This window comes from Desmodus rotundus, chromosome 12 (assembly GCF_022682495.2).
Source record: "Desmodus rotundus isolate HL8 chromosome 12, HLdesRot8A.1, whole genome shotgun sequence".
Lineage (NCBI taxonomy): Eukaryota > Metazoa > Chordata > Mammalia > Chiroptera > Phyllostomidae > Desmodus > Desmodus rotundus.
The window spans coordinates 38269103-38285937 of NC_071398.1; the positions used below are offsets into that span (position 1 = coordinate 38269103).

At 52.8% G+C, this 16835-nt stretch overlaps 1 protein-coding gene across 1 annotated transcript in view; it reads right to left on the reverse strand.

Moving 5' to 3' along the window:
• The window catches only part of FCGBP (Fc gamma binding protein), a 39259-nt gene that overhangs the window by 192 nt on the left and 22232 nt on the right, over window positions 1–16835 (reverse strand). Inside the window, exons 11-19 of the mRNA XM_024577452.4 lie at window positions 15302–15639; window positions 13737–14310; window positions 12770–13386; window positions 11812–12355; window positions 10394–10965; window positions 9645–10218; window positions 8464–8663; window positions 3312–3695; window positions 79–350 (exon numbers count right to left, since the gene is read on the reverse strand). Of these exons, the coding sequence (XP_024433220.2) occupies window positions 79–350; window positions 3312–3695; window positions 8464–8663; window positions 9645–10218; window positions 10394–10965; window positions 11812–12355; window positions 12770–13386; window positions 13737–14310; window positions 15302–15639 (4075 nt within the window). The remainder of the gene's footprint in view (window positions 1–78; window positions 351–3311; window positions 3696–8463; window positions 8664–9644; window positions 10219–10393; window positions 10966–11811; window positions 12356–12769; window positions 13387–13736; window positions 14311–15301; window positions 15640–16835) is intronic.

The following is a 16835-nucleotide window of genomic DNA, read 5'->3' on the forward strand; positions in this document are numbered from 1 at the left end:
ACCTCTGCTTACAGACTGCAACCCACCCCAAGTACCTCCTTCGCATGAGGACCCGGGGCCCCCATGCTACATCCTCACCATGGGGAGAAGTCCTGAGCTCGCCAGTGTTCCACTGCTGTATTCCCCTGGGAGGCATGCCCATCGTTGGTCTTGTCCCCGTCAAAGTTTCCGCAGGCGCCACACAGTATCCCAGCATGGTCACTGCTGACCATCACGACCAGCTGCCCATTGCTGCCCAGCTGCACCCGGACCCCTGCCTTCTGCTGAACTAGCAGGGTACCATCACGATTCTGACTCACAGACACAGATGTCAACACTTCAGCTGGGAGATCCACTCGGAGGCCATTCACCTGGTGTGGGGTGGGTGGGGCACACAAGTGAGACTCGAGCCAGAGAAGAGCCATGGTGTTACCAGGATGGAGACCCCAAGCAAGATAACACGTTCAAGGAGCAAAAGCAGAGAGGCAGATGCTGAAAGAGGTGAAAACCTGGAAGGATGGAGAGATGGACACATAAGCTATTTGGAGTTTTGGACAGATGAATAGAAGATTAGAGAGAGTAGATAAATGGAGAGAGGGATCAATGGATAAATGGGCATACACGCAACATTCCAAGGGAGGATGGGGAAGAGCGGGTACTTTGTACCAGACAGACTAATAATCAGATAAATCCCAGTGTCATCCCATGTGGTTCTAGTTTCCAAAGTCAAAGAACTCTTGAGCATGTTGTCTAAGTTACCGGTTCCCTAACAAAAATAACTTCATCCTTTTTTTTTTTTTCAATATTGATGTCTGAAGCCAAGTGACCTAGCAAGTATAATGATCATGTAAAAAAATTACTGTTTCTCTATCATAGGCTGGGGGCTCAGGTATCCTTGGTAACTTGGTATCCTTGTGAGTTTTTTCTTTTAAATAACTGTTGTTTGTTTTCATTAATGAGTTAATCACTCTAAAGTTAGACTCCCTAGAGAATCTTGTTTGAAAGAAAAGGTTTTTTTTTTTTTTTTTTTCTAAGTGCTTTGATATCTAAGTCTTCCTCTGCCAGATGACTGAAGAGCAAGGTAGACAGAAAAGATAAGTAAATGGATCTGCAAAGGATGGATGGATAAATGGGTTGATGGGTGGAAAAGAGGAAGGAAGGAAGGAATGGAGAGAAGGAGGGAGGGAGGGAGGAAGAGAGAGAGGAAAAAATGAAAAGAGAGATGGGAAAATAGATGGCCAGAAAGAGGAAGAGAAGGAGTAGGGATGGATGCAGTGAAGGAGAGCTGGAGGTGAATAGGAAATTTAAGCAGTGTGCAAGTTTCACAAGTCTGAACACTGGGTCTGAGTCATCCTTGTTACCCAGCACATGGACAGTGCAGAGGGAACAGGGCTGAATGTATTCAAAAAACCAAACTTTTCCTGGGTACCTGCGAGGTCCCAGGCCTTGATCTGGGTACTGGGGACAAAGTAATGACTGAGATGGACAGGACTCATGCTCATCTGAGGACCATATTCTAGTGATGAAGGAAGGCAACAAACACAAAGAAATAATGGATAACTTCAGATAGTGATAAGAGACTTGAAGGGAAGGAAAGAGAGAGTAATAGCATCGAGACTGGGACAAAGAGTAAGAGCATTGCAGGTAGTCAGGAAAGGCCTCTCTGTAGACGCAATGCTGGTACCAAGTGAGACCGGCAGGATGAGAAGGAGCCAACTCTGAGAGGATCTGGGAAAAATGCACTGCTGTAGTGGGAACAGCAAATGCAAAGGCCCTGAGGTAGGAACAAGCTTGGTCTGCTGTACAAATAGCATAAAGGTCAGCTTGGCCTGTTATTAGCATAATGAGGGAGGGAGTGATAGGAAACGAGGTTGGACAAGCAGTTGATCACACAAGGCTTGTAGGCCATGGAAGGGAGGTGGCTTCAGTTTGGCACGCTGTTCTGGGGAAGTCACTGTAGTTTTTAACAGCAGAATGACCTGATCTGTTATTACAATCTTAGAACCTCTACTGGCTTTGTGGAGGATCGTTTTTTGATAGAGGAGCTGACTGTTAACTGAATTATGGATCAAGCAGATGACCAGAGAAAAGGAGTGATTGGTCTAGAGCACACTAAAGAGAACTTCAGCCCCTGCTTCCACCAGGGCTGAGTGCTGGACCATTGCCGTGCTTGCTGGGAGGATGTAGACCATCCACTGGGGGAGGGGTGTGTGGGGCATTGGCTGTCTCTCCCCAGTGGACCCAAAGACACCACTGGCTGTGTCTGCAATCAATAAACAGATCGTGGAAATAGAGATATGCTCATCTGGGAACTTTAGTGTGGCCTGACATCCGTGTTTGGGTCTTGGGCTCTATCACACAAGCCATGAGAGATGAGACTATGAGTCAGCGTCAGCCCTCACTTAAGCCAGACAGATTCCCTCTCCCAGAAATTTGGAATTGAGGTGATGAGAACCACCTCAGTTGGGGGTTTGGCAAATAAAAGGCAGTTATAAGTGACAGGAATTCAAGGGGCAGGATGGAGGGGGCACTGGGGCTGGAATGGAGTCATGATGCAAACAATGGGCCTGAGGGACCTTTAAGAGAAAGCAGAAGGGCAGTTGAGGGAAGGGTCAAGTGGCCTGTAATTGACAGTGGCCAGGGGAAGTTCCCACTGAGCACTGTACTTGGAATCTACCTTGGTCCCTTGTACCCACACAGTTACCACCAGCACCCATTCCCACCAAAGTGGTCAGGAGCATGGGTGCTGGTGGGCTCAAGCCCGGATCTCCCAGGCATTCTCTGAGTGACTTGAGTAAATGACTTCACCTTCTTGGGCCCTAGGTTCCCCTCTGTGTAAAATGAGGAGAATAACAGTTCCTGTGTCGTGGGAATGTTGTAGAGTGTCAGAGAATGGAGCTGATTTGGAAAACAGCAAGTCTAAAAGATGAAGGTACAAATCCAGACAATACTGCCAGGACACATGGATCCAGCCAGGACACCTGGATCCAGCCACTCCTGAGGCTCTCTCCCTGCATTTACTAGTTATGTGGGCCAATGAATTCATTTTTCTTAAGGCAGTTTGAATCTGGTTGTCCATCACTTGCAATGAAGAGTCTTGATTAACACTGACATCAAAACTAGTAAGCTACTTGAGTGTATTTTTGCTCAAGAACTCAGCTGCAACAGAGGGAATAAGTTTGAAATATTGAGACAAACACAAATTTAGAGACCAAACTGCAGAGATCTGGATAAAGGAAACAGATAGCAAGACAGATGGGCAGGCAGGAATGGAGGGACACTGCAACAGGAAGACCAAGCCCAGGCGAGACATGCCCCGTGCCCAAGCTTACCCATACACCCCTGTTTGGGGTCAGAGTCACCAGCCCGCCCTGGAAGAAGATGTGAGCCTGGCTCACAGCTTCAACTTTGCCATGGCAGAAGTGGACATCAGCAAGCACACGGTACCAGGGGATGTTCTTCTGTATTCCTGGGCAGCGGAAAGAGAGCTCATAGATGCCAGGGATGCTGACAGCACTGTGGACCCCATCAAAGGTGGTGAGATTGGTGCTCCTAGAGAGGGAACAGAGACCAGCGGGGACCCAGCAGTCCCGGGTCCCAGCCTCGACCTCGCATACTCGACCTAGAGGGCAGCCCACTGCCTGGCACGACAGGCCGGTGCTTGAGGAACAGGAACAGCGCTCATTGCAGTCTGAGCTCAGCAGGGATGAGTTCACCTGTGCACAGAAAAGGGCCAGGTTACAGTGGTGTGGTGGATTGCAACAATGGCCACAACCCTTCAGCCCTCAGGATCCATGCAGATCACTTTGCAACAATGCCCATTAAAAAATGGAGTTTATTTCCCCTTCCCCATGGATCTAGGTCAGCCTTAAAACTCTGCTTTGGTTATCACAATGCAGCAGAAGCAGTGCTGTGCCAGGTTCAAGCCTAGACCTCAAACAACATGATAGCTTCTCTCTCTCTCTCTCTCTCTCTCTCTCTCTCTCTCTCTCTCCCTCTCTCTCTCCCCCACCCTCACTCTCTCCCCTTCCTGGCCATGAGAACAAGCATGGGCCTGACAGAGGACAAGAGACCCCATGCAAGAGAGACAACAATCCTCACTGACTTCACTCTAAACCAGCCCCAGCTAGACTGTTATGCTAAGTGAAATAAACCAGTATGTCAAAGACAAATACCAAAGACAAAAAGACAAAGACAAAAGACAAATACCATATGATCTCATTTATAAGAGGAATCTAATGAACAAAATAAACTAATGAGCAAAATAGAACCAGAGACATGGAAACAGGGAACAGACAGACAGCTGCCAGAGGAAAGGGGGAAAGGGGGAATGGTGGAAAGAAGGGGAAGGGAGTAGTTAAAGAACATGTAGAGTGACCCATTAACATAGGCAATGGTGTGAGGATGGACTGTGGGAGCGGGGGAGAGGGGGTAGGATGGAGGAGGGCAAAGGGCAAAAAATTGGGACAGTTATAACAGAATAAACAAGAATGAACAAGTAAAATTTTAAAAATTAAAAAAGCAACAACAAAATAAACCAGCCCCAGCTGGCCCACTGGGGAACTAGAGATAGGTGAATGAGTGAGACCAGAGAACAACAGAAGAACCACCCAGGTGAGCCCAACCCAAACATGAGGGTTGCAGAATTGTGAACTAAACAAACAGTTGTTTTAAGCCACTAAGCTCTGGGGTGGTTTGTAGCCCAGCAAAAGCTAGTGGACACAGGTCGGGGTGGGCAGGAGACATGTCCCGGTCCTGGCACCCACGGCGCGGGTCACAGGGGCCCTGGAAACCCAATTCTGGGAACATTTCTCCTGTTTTTTTTTTTTTTTTCCTATTTAACCAGTTGCTCTTTCTTCACCATGTTTTCAAGTTCCTCCTAAATTCTTAATGCTTCCTTGACCAGGGCTCAGCCCTTAGACCGTCTTTTTCCATTTATATTTACTACCTGGTGATCTCAACAAATCTCATGAGAACAGAAAGTGTCTGATCCTCAAATGGACCCTGACTCTGGGAGGGGTGATTGTTACAGAGGTCATTATAGGGACAAGTGGTGAAATTAGAATAGAATGTTCAGATTATATAATAGTATTGAATCAGCGTTAATTCCTTGAGTTTGATTTGTACTGTGGTCACACCCAACGAGTTTCCTTATTCTTAGAAAATTCATGCTAAAGTATTGAAAGGTAAAGGGGCACTGTGTCTGTAACATATTCTGAAATGGGTCAGAAAAATATGTACATATGTTTACATAGAGAGGATGATGAATGGTAAAGCCCACATGTTGGAAAGTCAACAGCTGAGTTCTTTGTTCTATTCTTGCAAATTTGAAGCCTGAAGGAAGAAGTTGGACACCTCCTTCCCCAGAAGTCCTGCACTTCCAGACCCTCTAGCCTCTATTTCTGCCACTAGCAAAACTGGGATGAATGAGGACAGATGTGGTAACCCACCTTTCTTTTATTTAATCAAAGAAAGTAGGAGGCCCAGTGGCTCAGAGGGTGAGCCCAGGCTGCTGGGGGTGCACCCCAGCATCACTACTTGTTGATGGTTAGCCTTGGGCTGACATCTCTTTATCTCAATTTCTTTATCTGTAAAATGGGAAAATAACAATGGTGCCTGTCTCCCAGGATTCTTGTGATTATTAAGCGAATTAACATCTGTAACAAACTTGGTACATAGTAATCAGACAGGTTAGTAAGAAACAGAAAATTCCCTGGCAAGTGGAATGAGGAAACTGAGACCTATGGTTGAACAAAGGGCCAGAATGGCTGAGCAATTAACAGCAACTAATAAATCACGAGACCCTATACTCCCTAACTGAAGATGCCTAAGAGCAGATGGTTTCAATAACCCTCAGTCAGGAAGGTAGATAACAAAAACCAATTAGAGCCAGACTAACTCAAGACAGAGGCAAAACTGACTAGAAAATGACCGCAGACCCCATTTTATGTTATTTTAATATATGAGCATACTAAATGACACGCTGCAAATCTAACGAATACTATTGAGATCCTCCTCTTGGAGCAGGGTGCAGCCAAGAGGAGGGCCCCAAGAAGGGATTTGTAATGGGGTCCAGAACTCAAGGTGTCCAGGAAATATTAGAAAAATATACATAGGATGTCCTCACCCCCACAAGCCTGGGCCGGGGGAAGGGACACATGGAACAGGGCCATTCAGAGCTGTTTGGGTAGCAACAGCTTTGCAGCTAACCCCTGGCATGGTCATTTAACATATCTATAACCTTTAGCTGGTTTCATGGATGTGTTAATAGCTGTGAGCATGCTTTGAGCCAAGGGGGTGGGAGCGAATTCCACCCAAGATGGGGCTGGGAAGCAACTCCCCCTGGTTATAGGGCCTGCGTGAGAGCTTGGAGATGATTGGCTCCATGCCATGGGGTCACACCTGTCCGGACTTACTATGGCAGCCCAGTAAAGCTGGAAGAATACAGGGATGCTGGCAGGTGTAACTGATTGTAGGAGGAGTTGGAAATGGGGCAAAGGAAGATGGGCGCTGGGATTTAAACCTAGGCGCGGCAGCCATAGGGAGAGAGGACCACGCAGTTCCGGAGTGAATGAGGGATGGCCACGCGGTTCTGGAGGAAAGGAGAGAGGACCATGACGTTCTGAAGGAGAAGAGAGAGGACCATGAGGTTTTAGGGAAGAAGGGAGAGGATCATGCAGCTTTGGTGGAGTGAATAGGAGAGGACCATGTGGTTTTGGAGTGCTTCTTTTTGCCACGCAGCTTAGGCAGCAGGAGAGACTTTGCCGGGAAGAAAAGGGGAGAAAGGACTTGCTGGTGGGCCACGAGAAGGTGCCATATGGCTTTAGATTAACTGGAGATTGCGGCAGCCACACAGTTGATGGTGCCGGGAGCCTGAACCACGGACTTCTACTTCTTTTCCTGAGATATGGTACCCCAGACTGGGCAGAGGGAGAGGGAAGGACTGTGCATCTGTGGGTATTCTAGAGGACTTTAGTATCTTAATGAAGACATTAAGTCATTACTCTAAGTCTGTGTAACTTTTAAACAAATAATTTCTTTCCTTTTCACCAGTCTCTGGCATTGAGAGACGTCTTTCCTCTGGCAGCAGGCATTGAGAACCTAGTAGGTGTGTGTGTGTGTGGGGGGGAACCTCCAGAGACAGAAAGGGGGAATCCTTTCTGTAATAATTTATCGTGAACCACCCCCCGCCTGTTCTGTAACACTCTGGGACATCCCCTAAAATTCCTGTCTATGGAAAACAGATAAAACCCCTCAGGACAGAGAATGCCAGCTAGTGCTTTTCTTTGAACAAGCAGACGCCCCCCCTTCCTCGGGTACATACTTTTGCTTTTCTTATCCTAAGCTCTAAAGGTTTCCATGAGACTTGTAACCAGGGGAGCAGCGGTGGGCAGTGGCAGCTCGCCCCAGGTTCAGCCCCTGATCCTGTGTCCCAGGGCCCTTCTTTGGCCTTACTGCCCTAAGCTTTAATGAGCTCACTGTCACTTTCACTTGGACTTGCATCTTGAATTTTTTCCTGCATGAGTCAAGAACCTAGAAGTCACCTGACACGCAAAAGTCCCCAGACCATGCCAGGGCAGGGCCAGCCCCTGGTGAGGGAACAGTCCAGGAACAGTAAGAGCTCAAAAAACATGAATAATAAAAACAAATCAATTGTAACAGAAATGAAAGAACTTTCAACACACATTATTAAACTATTGTTAGCCGTGCTGCCCACTGTGCTGTTGTAAGTTTTATCGAGTGCGGAGGACAAGGCTCGTGCTCAGTGGGAGCCTGTCATGTGCACCTGCCCCCAGTCCTCAAACACCTGTGGTGCAAGGAGGGTAAATCCCATTTTACAGATGAAAAACTGAGGCTTAGGGAAGGTACTGTAGTAGGTGAATAACAGCCCCCCAAAAATATCAAGTCCTAATGCCTGGAACTAGTAAATGTGACCTCACGTGGGGAATTTGCAGATGTGATTAAATTGAGGGTCTTGAGATGAAGAGATTACCCTGGATTGTTTGTCTGGGCCTTAAACGCAACCATGTGTATCCTACGAGGGAGGCAGAGGGAGATTTCCTGTTACACACAGAAGAGGAAGGGGAATATGACACAGAAGCAGAACCTGCAGTGGTATAACCATAAACCAAAGAACACCTGCAGCCACCAAAAGCTGGGGGAGGCAAGGAATGCATTCCCTTCTAGAGCCTCTGGAGGGAGTGCCATCCTGGGGACACCTGGATTTTGACCCAGTAATATGCTTTCTGTTTTATGGCTTCCAGAATGGTGGGAGGATAAATTTCTCTTGTTTTAAGCCACCAGATTTATGGTCATTTGTCCCAGCAGCCAAAGGAAACTAATACAGTGATGTCATCAGCACTGAGTCACACAGCTGAGAGATGCTGGCAGCTCCACTGTCCCCATCCTTAATGGGGTCAGCACAGAAGCTCTGAATCTCCCTCAAGCCCCTCCACCCTCTGCCCACCTCAGGTTCCTGCTCACCGGCAAGTATCGGCCATCATGGGTGCAGCCACAGTCTTGGACAGGGATGCAGACGCCCTGGGAGAGCAGGAAGCGGTCATCACACTCACAGCCCTCAAAGCATCGGGAGGTGCAGCCGGTGAGGCCGGAGAGAGCTGCACAGGAACCCTTGCAGGAGTGCGTGCAGATGGAGTAGTGGCTGTTGGCAGGGCACTGGAGCGCTGCAGAGAGAGGAGGCACAGCGGGGTCACATCTGCACACCCAGCCCTGGCGACAGGAGGTGAAGACAGCCCTGGGCTCTTCTCGGGACCTCCTATCAGTGGGATAAATAGTGCCGGCCCAACGTGATCAGGGTTGCACTGAGGAGTAGAGAGAGAGAGTGGTCAGGGCCAGGATGGGGCAAAAACAGGGAGTTGAGGGCCCAAGGGAAGCATCCAGGGTGGGGTGCTGGGTTCTGGCTGAGCAGCTGGTGGATGGTATGGCTGCTCTGAGATGGGGGATAAGAGGATCGAGTTTGAGATGAAATGCTAATGTCACAGGGGAGCACAGCAGGTGTGAAGGACCCTAAAGACACCCAGGGGGAAGTGTCCAGGAGGCTGCTGGACCCCTGAGGCTAGCAGTCAGGAGAGAGGCCGGGTCTAGAGACAGTGTCCACACTTAGCACTGAAGACAAATCTGCGGCCGTGGAGGTGGATAATGATCCCGAATATAGGTCCTGCCCTGAAGAGAATGAAGGAGACATGGCCCTGCCCTGGGGGTTTGAAGGAAACAGATACCCACTGGCTGGGGGGATCTGAGAGGCAGAGTTCTGGGGGGCTGCAGTCTTGACTTGGGGGATATGAGGTGATACGTTCCCATGCTTTGGGGTCTGGGTTAGTCACAGATTCAGGCTGTATTGTGTGAACTGGAGACCTGCGAGTCCACCCTCCCAGGTTACCACAGAAAGGGTCCAGGAAGAGCCCTAAGGAAGAGGTGCATCTGAGGTTTTGGACAGCGGGCCCCTGAAAGGAGCCTTGAGATGGGCCAGTCAGTGAGCGGACTGGCCAGAGGGAAGCCAGCAGTGTGCTCCGTGGGAGAAACTGGGGCGGGGGTCCTTCAACAGGGAAGAGGCTGCCCCTAAGATGCAGACAGGACTGGGAGCAGATCAGGAGGCATCCCCGAGCCTGGTTTGGAGTCCTCTGGGGGGGGCTATGGGTACTCACAGCAGAAGCTGTTTGTCCTCCAGGGCTTCACAGCCTTGCCGGCTGCCTGGCACGATGCTGTATAGGCAGCCAGGCTACGGCAGAGGAAGGAGCTGTTGCCCTTATGGACGCACAGGTCAAACACACACTGGCGGAAGTACTCAGAGGGGCTCAGCACTGAATGGCAGGCCGCGAAGGGGCCCTGGGGGTCCTGGAGCTGCCCGCAGGCCTTGACGCTCTCATATGGCGCTGTCTCCTCTGCTGAGCACACCGGCCAGCCCTGGGGACCAAAGCCCTCGCCACAGCCCTGAGAGGAGCCCGGCGCCCGCCACGCAGCTCCAAAGGCATCCGCATTGGGGGCCACTGTGCCACTGGGCAGGACGAAGTCATCACTCCAGTTGCCATTGAAGTTCCCACAAAGGCCACAGAGACGGCCATGGAAGGAGCTGGGGATGGATATGAGGATGTGGGCATCACCATCAAAGAGAAGCCGCAGCCTCTTGGTCGTCTGTAGAATCATGTTTCGGCCCTCAGCGGTCACCCGCACATGGCCCACAGCCACAGGCAGGGACACAGCCTCGCCGTCCACAGTGACCTGTGTGGGAGGGTCAGGCGGGTCAGGGACTCATAGGTAAGGCAGTCCCCTTAGACTTCCAGGGTAGAGCAGTGTCCCTTTCAGCCCCTCTGGGGTGGGGCCGTATCCCCCTCAGACTTCCCAGGGCAGGGTTGTGTCCCCTCAGAGTCCCCAGGGCAGGGCCATGCCCACTTACCCTCGGGCCCTGAGCCAGGCCCACAACCTGGCCAGCTACAGTAACTATCAGGCGCTGGGGATCTCCAGCCGCGTTCTTCTCAAGCACAATGGCAAAGTCCTCGTCCCCAGGCTGTGGGTGGCAGACTCGAGCCAAGATATAGGAGCAGGAGCCATGCATATCATAGACACGTCCATCCAGGGTAACATAGTGGGTGCCCCCACTGGCCAGGCAATGGCCACAGCCTTTAGGGTGACAGGCCTGGACACCGTCCTGTATCCGGCACTCTTCATGGGGCTGGCAGGATGTGCCTTCCTGGCAGCTGACTTGGCCGCCCGGCCCACACACACAGCGCCGCTCGCACTCAGGGCCTGGGTAGAAGGTCTCACCCAGAGGGTAGTAGTGGCCCTCGTGGAGGCAGCCACACTGGCCCAGAGGCACGCAGGTGTCACCGCTGAGCACAAAGCCGGCATCACAGACACAGCCTTCACGACAGGCTGGCTCACAGCCCTCGGGCACTGAGAGGCTGGGGCAGCTCACAGGGCAGGAGTCACCGCAGAGCTTGTAGTGGCTGTGGGCAGGGCACTGGAGGGCTGTGGGGACAAGAGGGAAGTGAGCCAGGGGGGAGGTGCGGAGTGGAGGAAGCTGCCCAGGTGGATCTGTGTACTCCACCTAAGCGTGATGCATGGGTGAATCTGTCCAGGGATCTGAGAGGGGTGTGAGACCCAGCAAACCTAACTGGGGCATTCAGCGTGGGGCTCTGGGAACCAGGGCTCTTTGACCAGGTTGTGGGTCAACCTGATCAACTTGACCATGTGTGACTGACTAAACTGTGTGGGTCTAAACCAGCTGTGGGCACTGAGGGCATGCACCTGACTGAGGCGTGGGGCCAGACGTATCCTGGGGTGTGAGTCCCTGTGACTAGGGTACGTAACTGCATAGGGCTACGTCAGGGTCATGATTTCTCCTGGGTGTGTCTCCCCAGTGTCTCTAACCAGAGCCCCTGTCCGATGTTATTGGGCCAGTTCCTGTGTATTTGTGTCTGTAACAGTCCAGCGGCATCTGAGCAGGCGGAATTTTCTAGGTCTCTCTGAAGGGATACCTGAGAGAATCTACTTGACCAGGTGAATCTCACTGTGTTGCTCTGACAGGGTCTGCCACAACCCACTTCATCTGGCTAGGATTCCGAGTGCGTGCTCCCTGATGGTCTACTGGACCCAGCGTTCTGACCAGGTGTACCAGTCTCTCCCACTGCAGTATGTGCCCTGGTGTGTTTAGTGTGTGAATGCCAAGATATTTCTCTGATAGGAGAATCTGGCTCAGGGCAGGCAGGGTGGTGTCTAAGGCACACCTTAAAGAAGTCTCTTGTCTTAGAGTCCTGTGAAAAGACGGGGTGGGGAGACCCCCATTATGTGGCCCATGCATGGGTGAGTACTCACGACAGAAATCCGGCCGCCTCCACTCGCCAAGTTGGGCCCCAGCGGCCTGGCAAGCTGCCACGTAGGCCGCCACAGCTGGGCAGAGGCCTCCGGGATGTCCCTGAGCCTGGCAGGCATCCAGCAAGCAGGCCTGAAAGTACTGTGCGGGTGGCAAGAGGCGGTGGCAGGGTGCCAACGGGCCGTCAGGGGCCGAGATCACACCGCAGGCGTCCGGGCCACCGAAGGGCTCCTGCTGCTCCGGTGTGCAAGGTGCGGGACATGGCCCAGGCACGCACTCACCGCAGCCCTCAGCGCCGCCCACCTGCCAGTGGCCGGGATTCCCGTCCACCGCCTGCAGGTCGTCGGCAGGGTCCCGGTTGTAGTTCCCACATAGGCCACAAAGGGCGCCCGCATATGCCGCCGGCACGCGCAGGCGCACGTTGCTGTCTCCGTCGAAAGCTAGTGAGAGCCCTGTGGCCGCAGTTACCACCACATCGGGGCCACTCAGATACGCGCGCAGGCGCGAGTCCAGCTGGAAGGGTAGAGCCACGAGCTTGCCGTTCACCTGCGGGCGTGGGGCAGAGGTGGAGGTAGTGAATGGCCAGGACACAGGTCCGAATCCCGCCTCTGCTACCTACTGTGTTAGGGGTAGGGTGGAGGTGGCAGGGGAGAGCCGTTGGAGCCCTGAGCACGTGACTTCCCCCCTTTAAATAATAATAATCTTTAGACACGATTTCACTGGCTCTTCGCACTACCCTCGGAAGCAGACGCTTTTCTTAGGCCCATTTTACAGAAGAAAAAACAAAAGCTCAAAGGTGGGGAAGTCACTGCTCTAAGCCATCTGGCTCCAAGACCTACACTCTGAACCCCTCCCTCATGCTCTGCTAACCTGTGAAAGGTGATCAGGGGAATGGCACACCACTAATTCCCAGGCAACTCAGGGCTGGCAGTACTCCTGCTGGGTCCACAGACCCCTCACCTGCAGCTGTCGGGGCCAGCGGGCACTGAGGGACAGATTGTGGTTGTAGATGTGCAGTGTGACGCTGTGGGTGTAGCTGACGGCCTGGCTGCCCCGGTGCTCATTGGCTACAGTGACGGTGAAGTTCTCAACTCCCACAGGTGGTTCATTGCAGGGTGCGCTCAACAGGTACTCACAGGTACCTTGGAAGTCGAATCGGTGCCCATCCAGGGTGATGTAATGGGGGTCACCCCAGGCTTGACATTCAGCTGTACTGACAGGTTGGCAGCCATATTGGCCTGAGGGAAGCAGGGCACACACTTCGCCTAGCCCACACTTGGCAGGTTTGCAGACCAGAGAGCCACCCCCAGGTCCGCAATGGCACCTCTGGGAGCAGGTGGCACCAGCCCAAAACTCGCTGCCTGCCTCATGGTAGGTGTTGTTGGTCCAGCAGCCGCAGCCGCCATCCAGAGGAACACAGCGGTCCACACTCAGTGCAAAGCCCGAGTCACACTGGCAGCCCTCGGCGCAGGGGCCCTCACATGGGGCTGGGGTCGTGGGGGGCGCAGGGGATGGGCAGCTGGCAGGGCAGAGTGGGCCACAGAGCTCGTAGTGGCTGTTGCTGGGGCAGGAGATCTCTGCAGGTGGATGAAAGAGTGGGAGGGGGAGAGAGAGAGAATGGTGTCAGAGGGTGGGATCTGAGGACAGAGTGGGAGGAGACAGAGGCAGGGACAAAGAGGGACAGACAGAGAGACCAAGAGAGACAGAACAAAAGAGAGAGAAACAAAGACCCAAACAGTGACAGGAGAGAGTGAATGAGAAATAGACAGAGAAACAATCATAGGGAGACAGAGATAAACACCAAGAGAAAAACAAAGAGACATAGAAAGAAACAAAAAGGCCCAGAAGAACTGGAGTGAAACCAAACCAGCCCTGCAGAGACAGGACCCCCACCCCCAACTCCTGCCCTGTTCACCCCAACGCTCACCACAGCCAGCCTGTGCCCTCCAGTCCTCGATGACAATGCCAGCAGCCTGGCAGGCAGCAGCATAGGTCGCCAGAGCCTGGCAAAGTATGTCGTGGGCCCCACCGCCCAGGCAGACATCCAGAACGCAGCCCTTGAAGAAGCTATCAGGTGCCACTTGGGCATGGCAGGCAGCAAAGGGGCCTCCTGTGCCGGCAGCCAGGGGTCCACAGAACCCAGGGCCCTTGTACTCTTCCAGTCGGTCCTCAGGACATGTTGGGCAGGACCCCTGACATTCATCCCAGCACAGTGGGTCCCAGCCTGGGGCTCTCCAGCTGCCGCCCCAGATGGGTATTGAGGGAGCCAGGGTGCCATTAGGGAAGGCTTGGTCATTGCTGAGGTTGCGGTCCATGTTCCCACAGAGCCCACACACTAGGCTGTGATAGCTGCTGGGCAGTGTCACTTCCACTTGCCAATTCCAGTCATAGCTGACCCGCAGCCCGAAGTCGGTTGCCAGCATTGCTTTTGATGAGCCCTGGGTCACTGAAAGCCTCCCACCGGCCACAGAGACAGGCAACGCTGTCAGCACACCATTCACCTGGAGGAAAGTGGGGGGGTGCACAAACAGAGGTCACTCGAGGTGTGGAGGCTCAGCTCTGGCCTCTGCCTCCCTCACTCAGCCTGCCAAGGCCTTCCTCAAAACTGACAGCTGTAGAGTCACTTAATTAACCTGGATAGCGGCTGCAGTCCAGGCCCCCGGGAATGCAACCTATCTCTGCTGCTTTTTCTGAGTTTCTCTCTTGATCTCCATCTCCCTCCCTTCCTCTCCCCATTGTCTCTCCCTCTGTTTACATCGACATCTATCTCTCTTTCAGATTTCTCTTTCTCTGAGTCTCTCTCTCCCCTCCACCCCCACACTGTGTGTGTGTGTGCGCGTGCTCTCTCTGGGTCTTTCACCTGCTCGCTCCCTCCCTCCTCATTCCTTGAGCACCTCTGCGTGTCTGGGCATCTCTCCTACTCACCGTCATTTATGGAGTCCCTGCCTTGTTCCGCGCTTCCCTCTCCCCCTGTGGGCTGCCCTTCATCTGCATCTCCATTACCCTGGGCAGAAAGGGCGTCCAGTCTCTCTCTCTCTCTAGTTCCCTGAATGTTGCTCCACACCAGAGTCTCAAAGCCTCTCACTTGTTTCTTCACAAACATTCACACATGGTGGCTTCCTGAGGTCAGACCCGCAGCGGATCATTTGATGAGCACCACCTCACTGTGGGGCAGAGCCTGCTACGATCCCTGTTCCTAAAATGAGGAAACTGAGGCCCGCCAAGTAGTCGCTTGCCCAGTGTCACATAGCTGATATGGAGAACCTGGATTCAAACCCAGTTCTCTAAAAAGGCAAAATGCTGAAGTCCTAGGTGAAAGCCCTTTGCAAAGAGGTGAGCTCATTTAATTCCCAACAGAGGTTTTTGCTGTAATTATTGCCGCCACTTTGTTTAAGGTCTGGGTGAAGAGAGAGAGCACTGAGTTCCTAACTGTGGCTGGCAGGACCCCTCCCGCCCAACCGGGAGCTCAGGGGACCCTCCTGTGGGACTTACCCGGACTTTGCCGACCTCGCCTTTGTGGATGGAGATGTTGGTGTTGAGGGTAGTCACAGTGACAAGCCTTGCGTAGGACACGGCAGGGTTGCCCCGGTTCTCATTCTTGGTGGTGATGGTGAAGGGTGTCAGGCCCTGGGTGTTGACCCTTGGGCAGCTGGTTGTTGCAAGCACATAGTTACAGGTGCCCTGGAAGTCAAAGTTCCAGCCATCGAAGGAGTGGTAGTGGGGGTCGCCCCACAGTGAGCACGTGGCCTCGTAGTTGGGCACACACACACCCTGGCCATTCTTCTCTTGGCATGTCTCCTGTGGCCGACACGTCACACCAAAGCATGGTTCTGGGGGCAGAGGAGACAGCACCTTGAGGGGTTGCCTTGACCTGAGGCCTGCTGCTCTCCAGCATCTGCCCCTAGGCTCTGGGGTCCCCTTGCTTGAGATCGCAGCCTCAGAGGACTCAGGTTTGAGACCAGAACCCCAGGGGTCCCTGTGTCTGTGCGGCCAGCCCTGAGGGTGTCCACAAGGGCATCCATAGCCCCACAGTTCTCTGTATTCAAGACCCAGGCCCAGGTCCTCCCAATCCAGCTACCTGGACAACCACATCCAAGACCCCAGTCCTGGGGGTCTCTGTGCCCAAGACCAAGGTATTGAAGGAACTTTCTGGTGATAATCTAACTCCAGAGTTCCCCACATTTGAGACCCTGGTCCCCATGGTCCCCATATCTAAGTTTCATGGCCTGGGGATCCTTTTGTGCAAGACCCTGTCTCCCTGGGGTTGCTGCGTCTGAGACCCTAGCCATGGGGATCTCATTTATGAGGCCCTACCTCTGAGGGTCTCTTTGTCCAAGACTCTGTCCCTAGGGCCATTATATCTGTGACCGCAGTTTTTGGAACCCCTATGCCCAAAACCCCAGCCTTGAAACTTCCTCGCCTCTCCCCCTGTGCCAATTTTCAATTTATAGCCTTTTAGCTGGAAACCCACTGATAGAGTTAGGCTTTGTCAGTAGAGGGCACTGGAGGGTCCCAGCAGGAGGAAAGGGACCCCTCTTGCTTCCAGTGGCTCTGCTCTCCTTGGCTCCTGCTGGCACGGGGGGCTAGCAGCATGTGGGACACCCACTCAGCAATGGGGCTTTTCCTGCTTGCCAGCTCCAGCCTGCACAACCTCTTTGCCATCCAGTGGGCTACAGTCGCACCTTCTAATGAGACCTGCCTCTCAGCCTTGGGGTGTGGGGGGCCTCTTCCCAATTCCTCCTTTCCTTGCTTGGGTGCTGTGCTTTCGCTTTAGGGGCAGGGGCTGCTCCATGTATCTGCTTTGTGTTCTGTGTCATTCTTTGTGCCCCTTAGTGTCCATCCCCTATTCAAGTAAAGAATTCTTTCTCTCCAGCTTGCCCTGTTCATGCTGCTGTGTAGTTTCTGTCTCCTGACTGGACCCTGACCAGTATACCACTATCCCCAGGAGTCCCTGTTATCCTGTCCACCAGCCCTGGGGGTCTCAGTTAGTTCTGGAGGTCCCATTTCCTTATCCTCAGAAACAAGG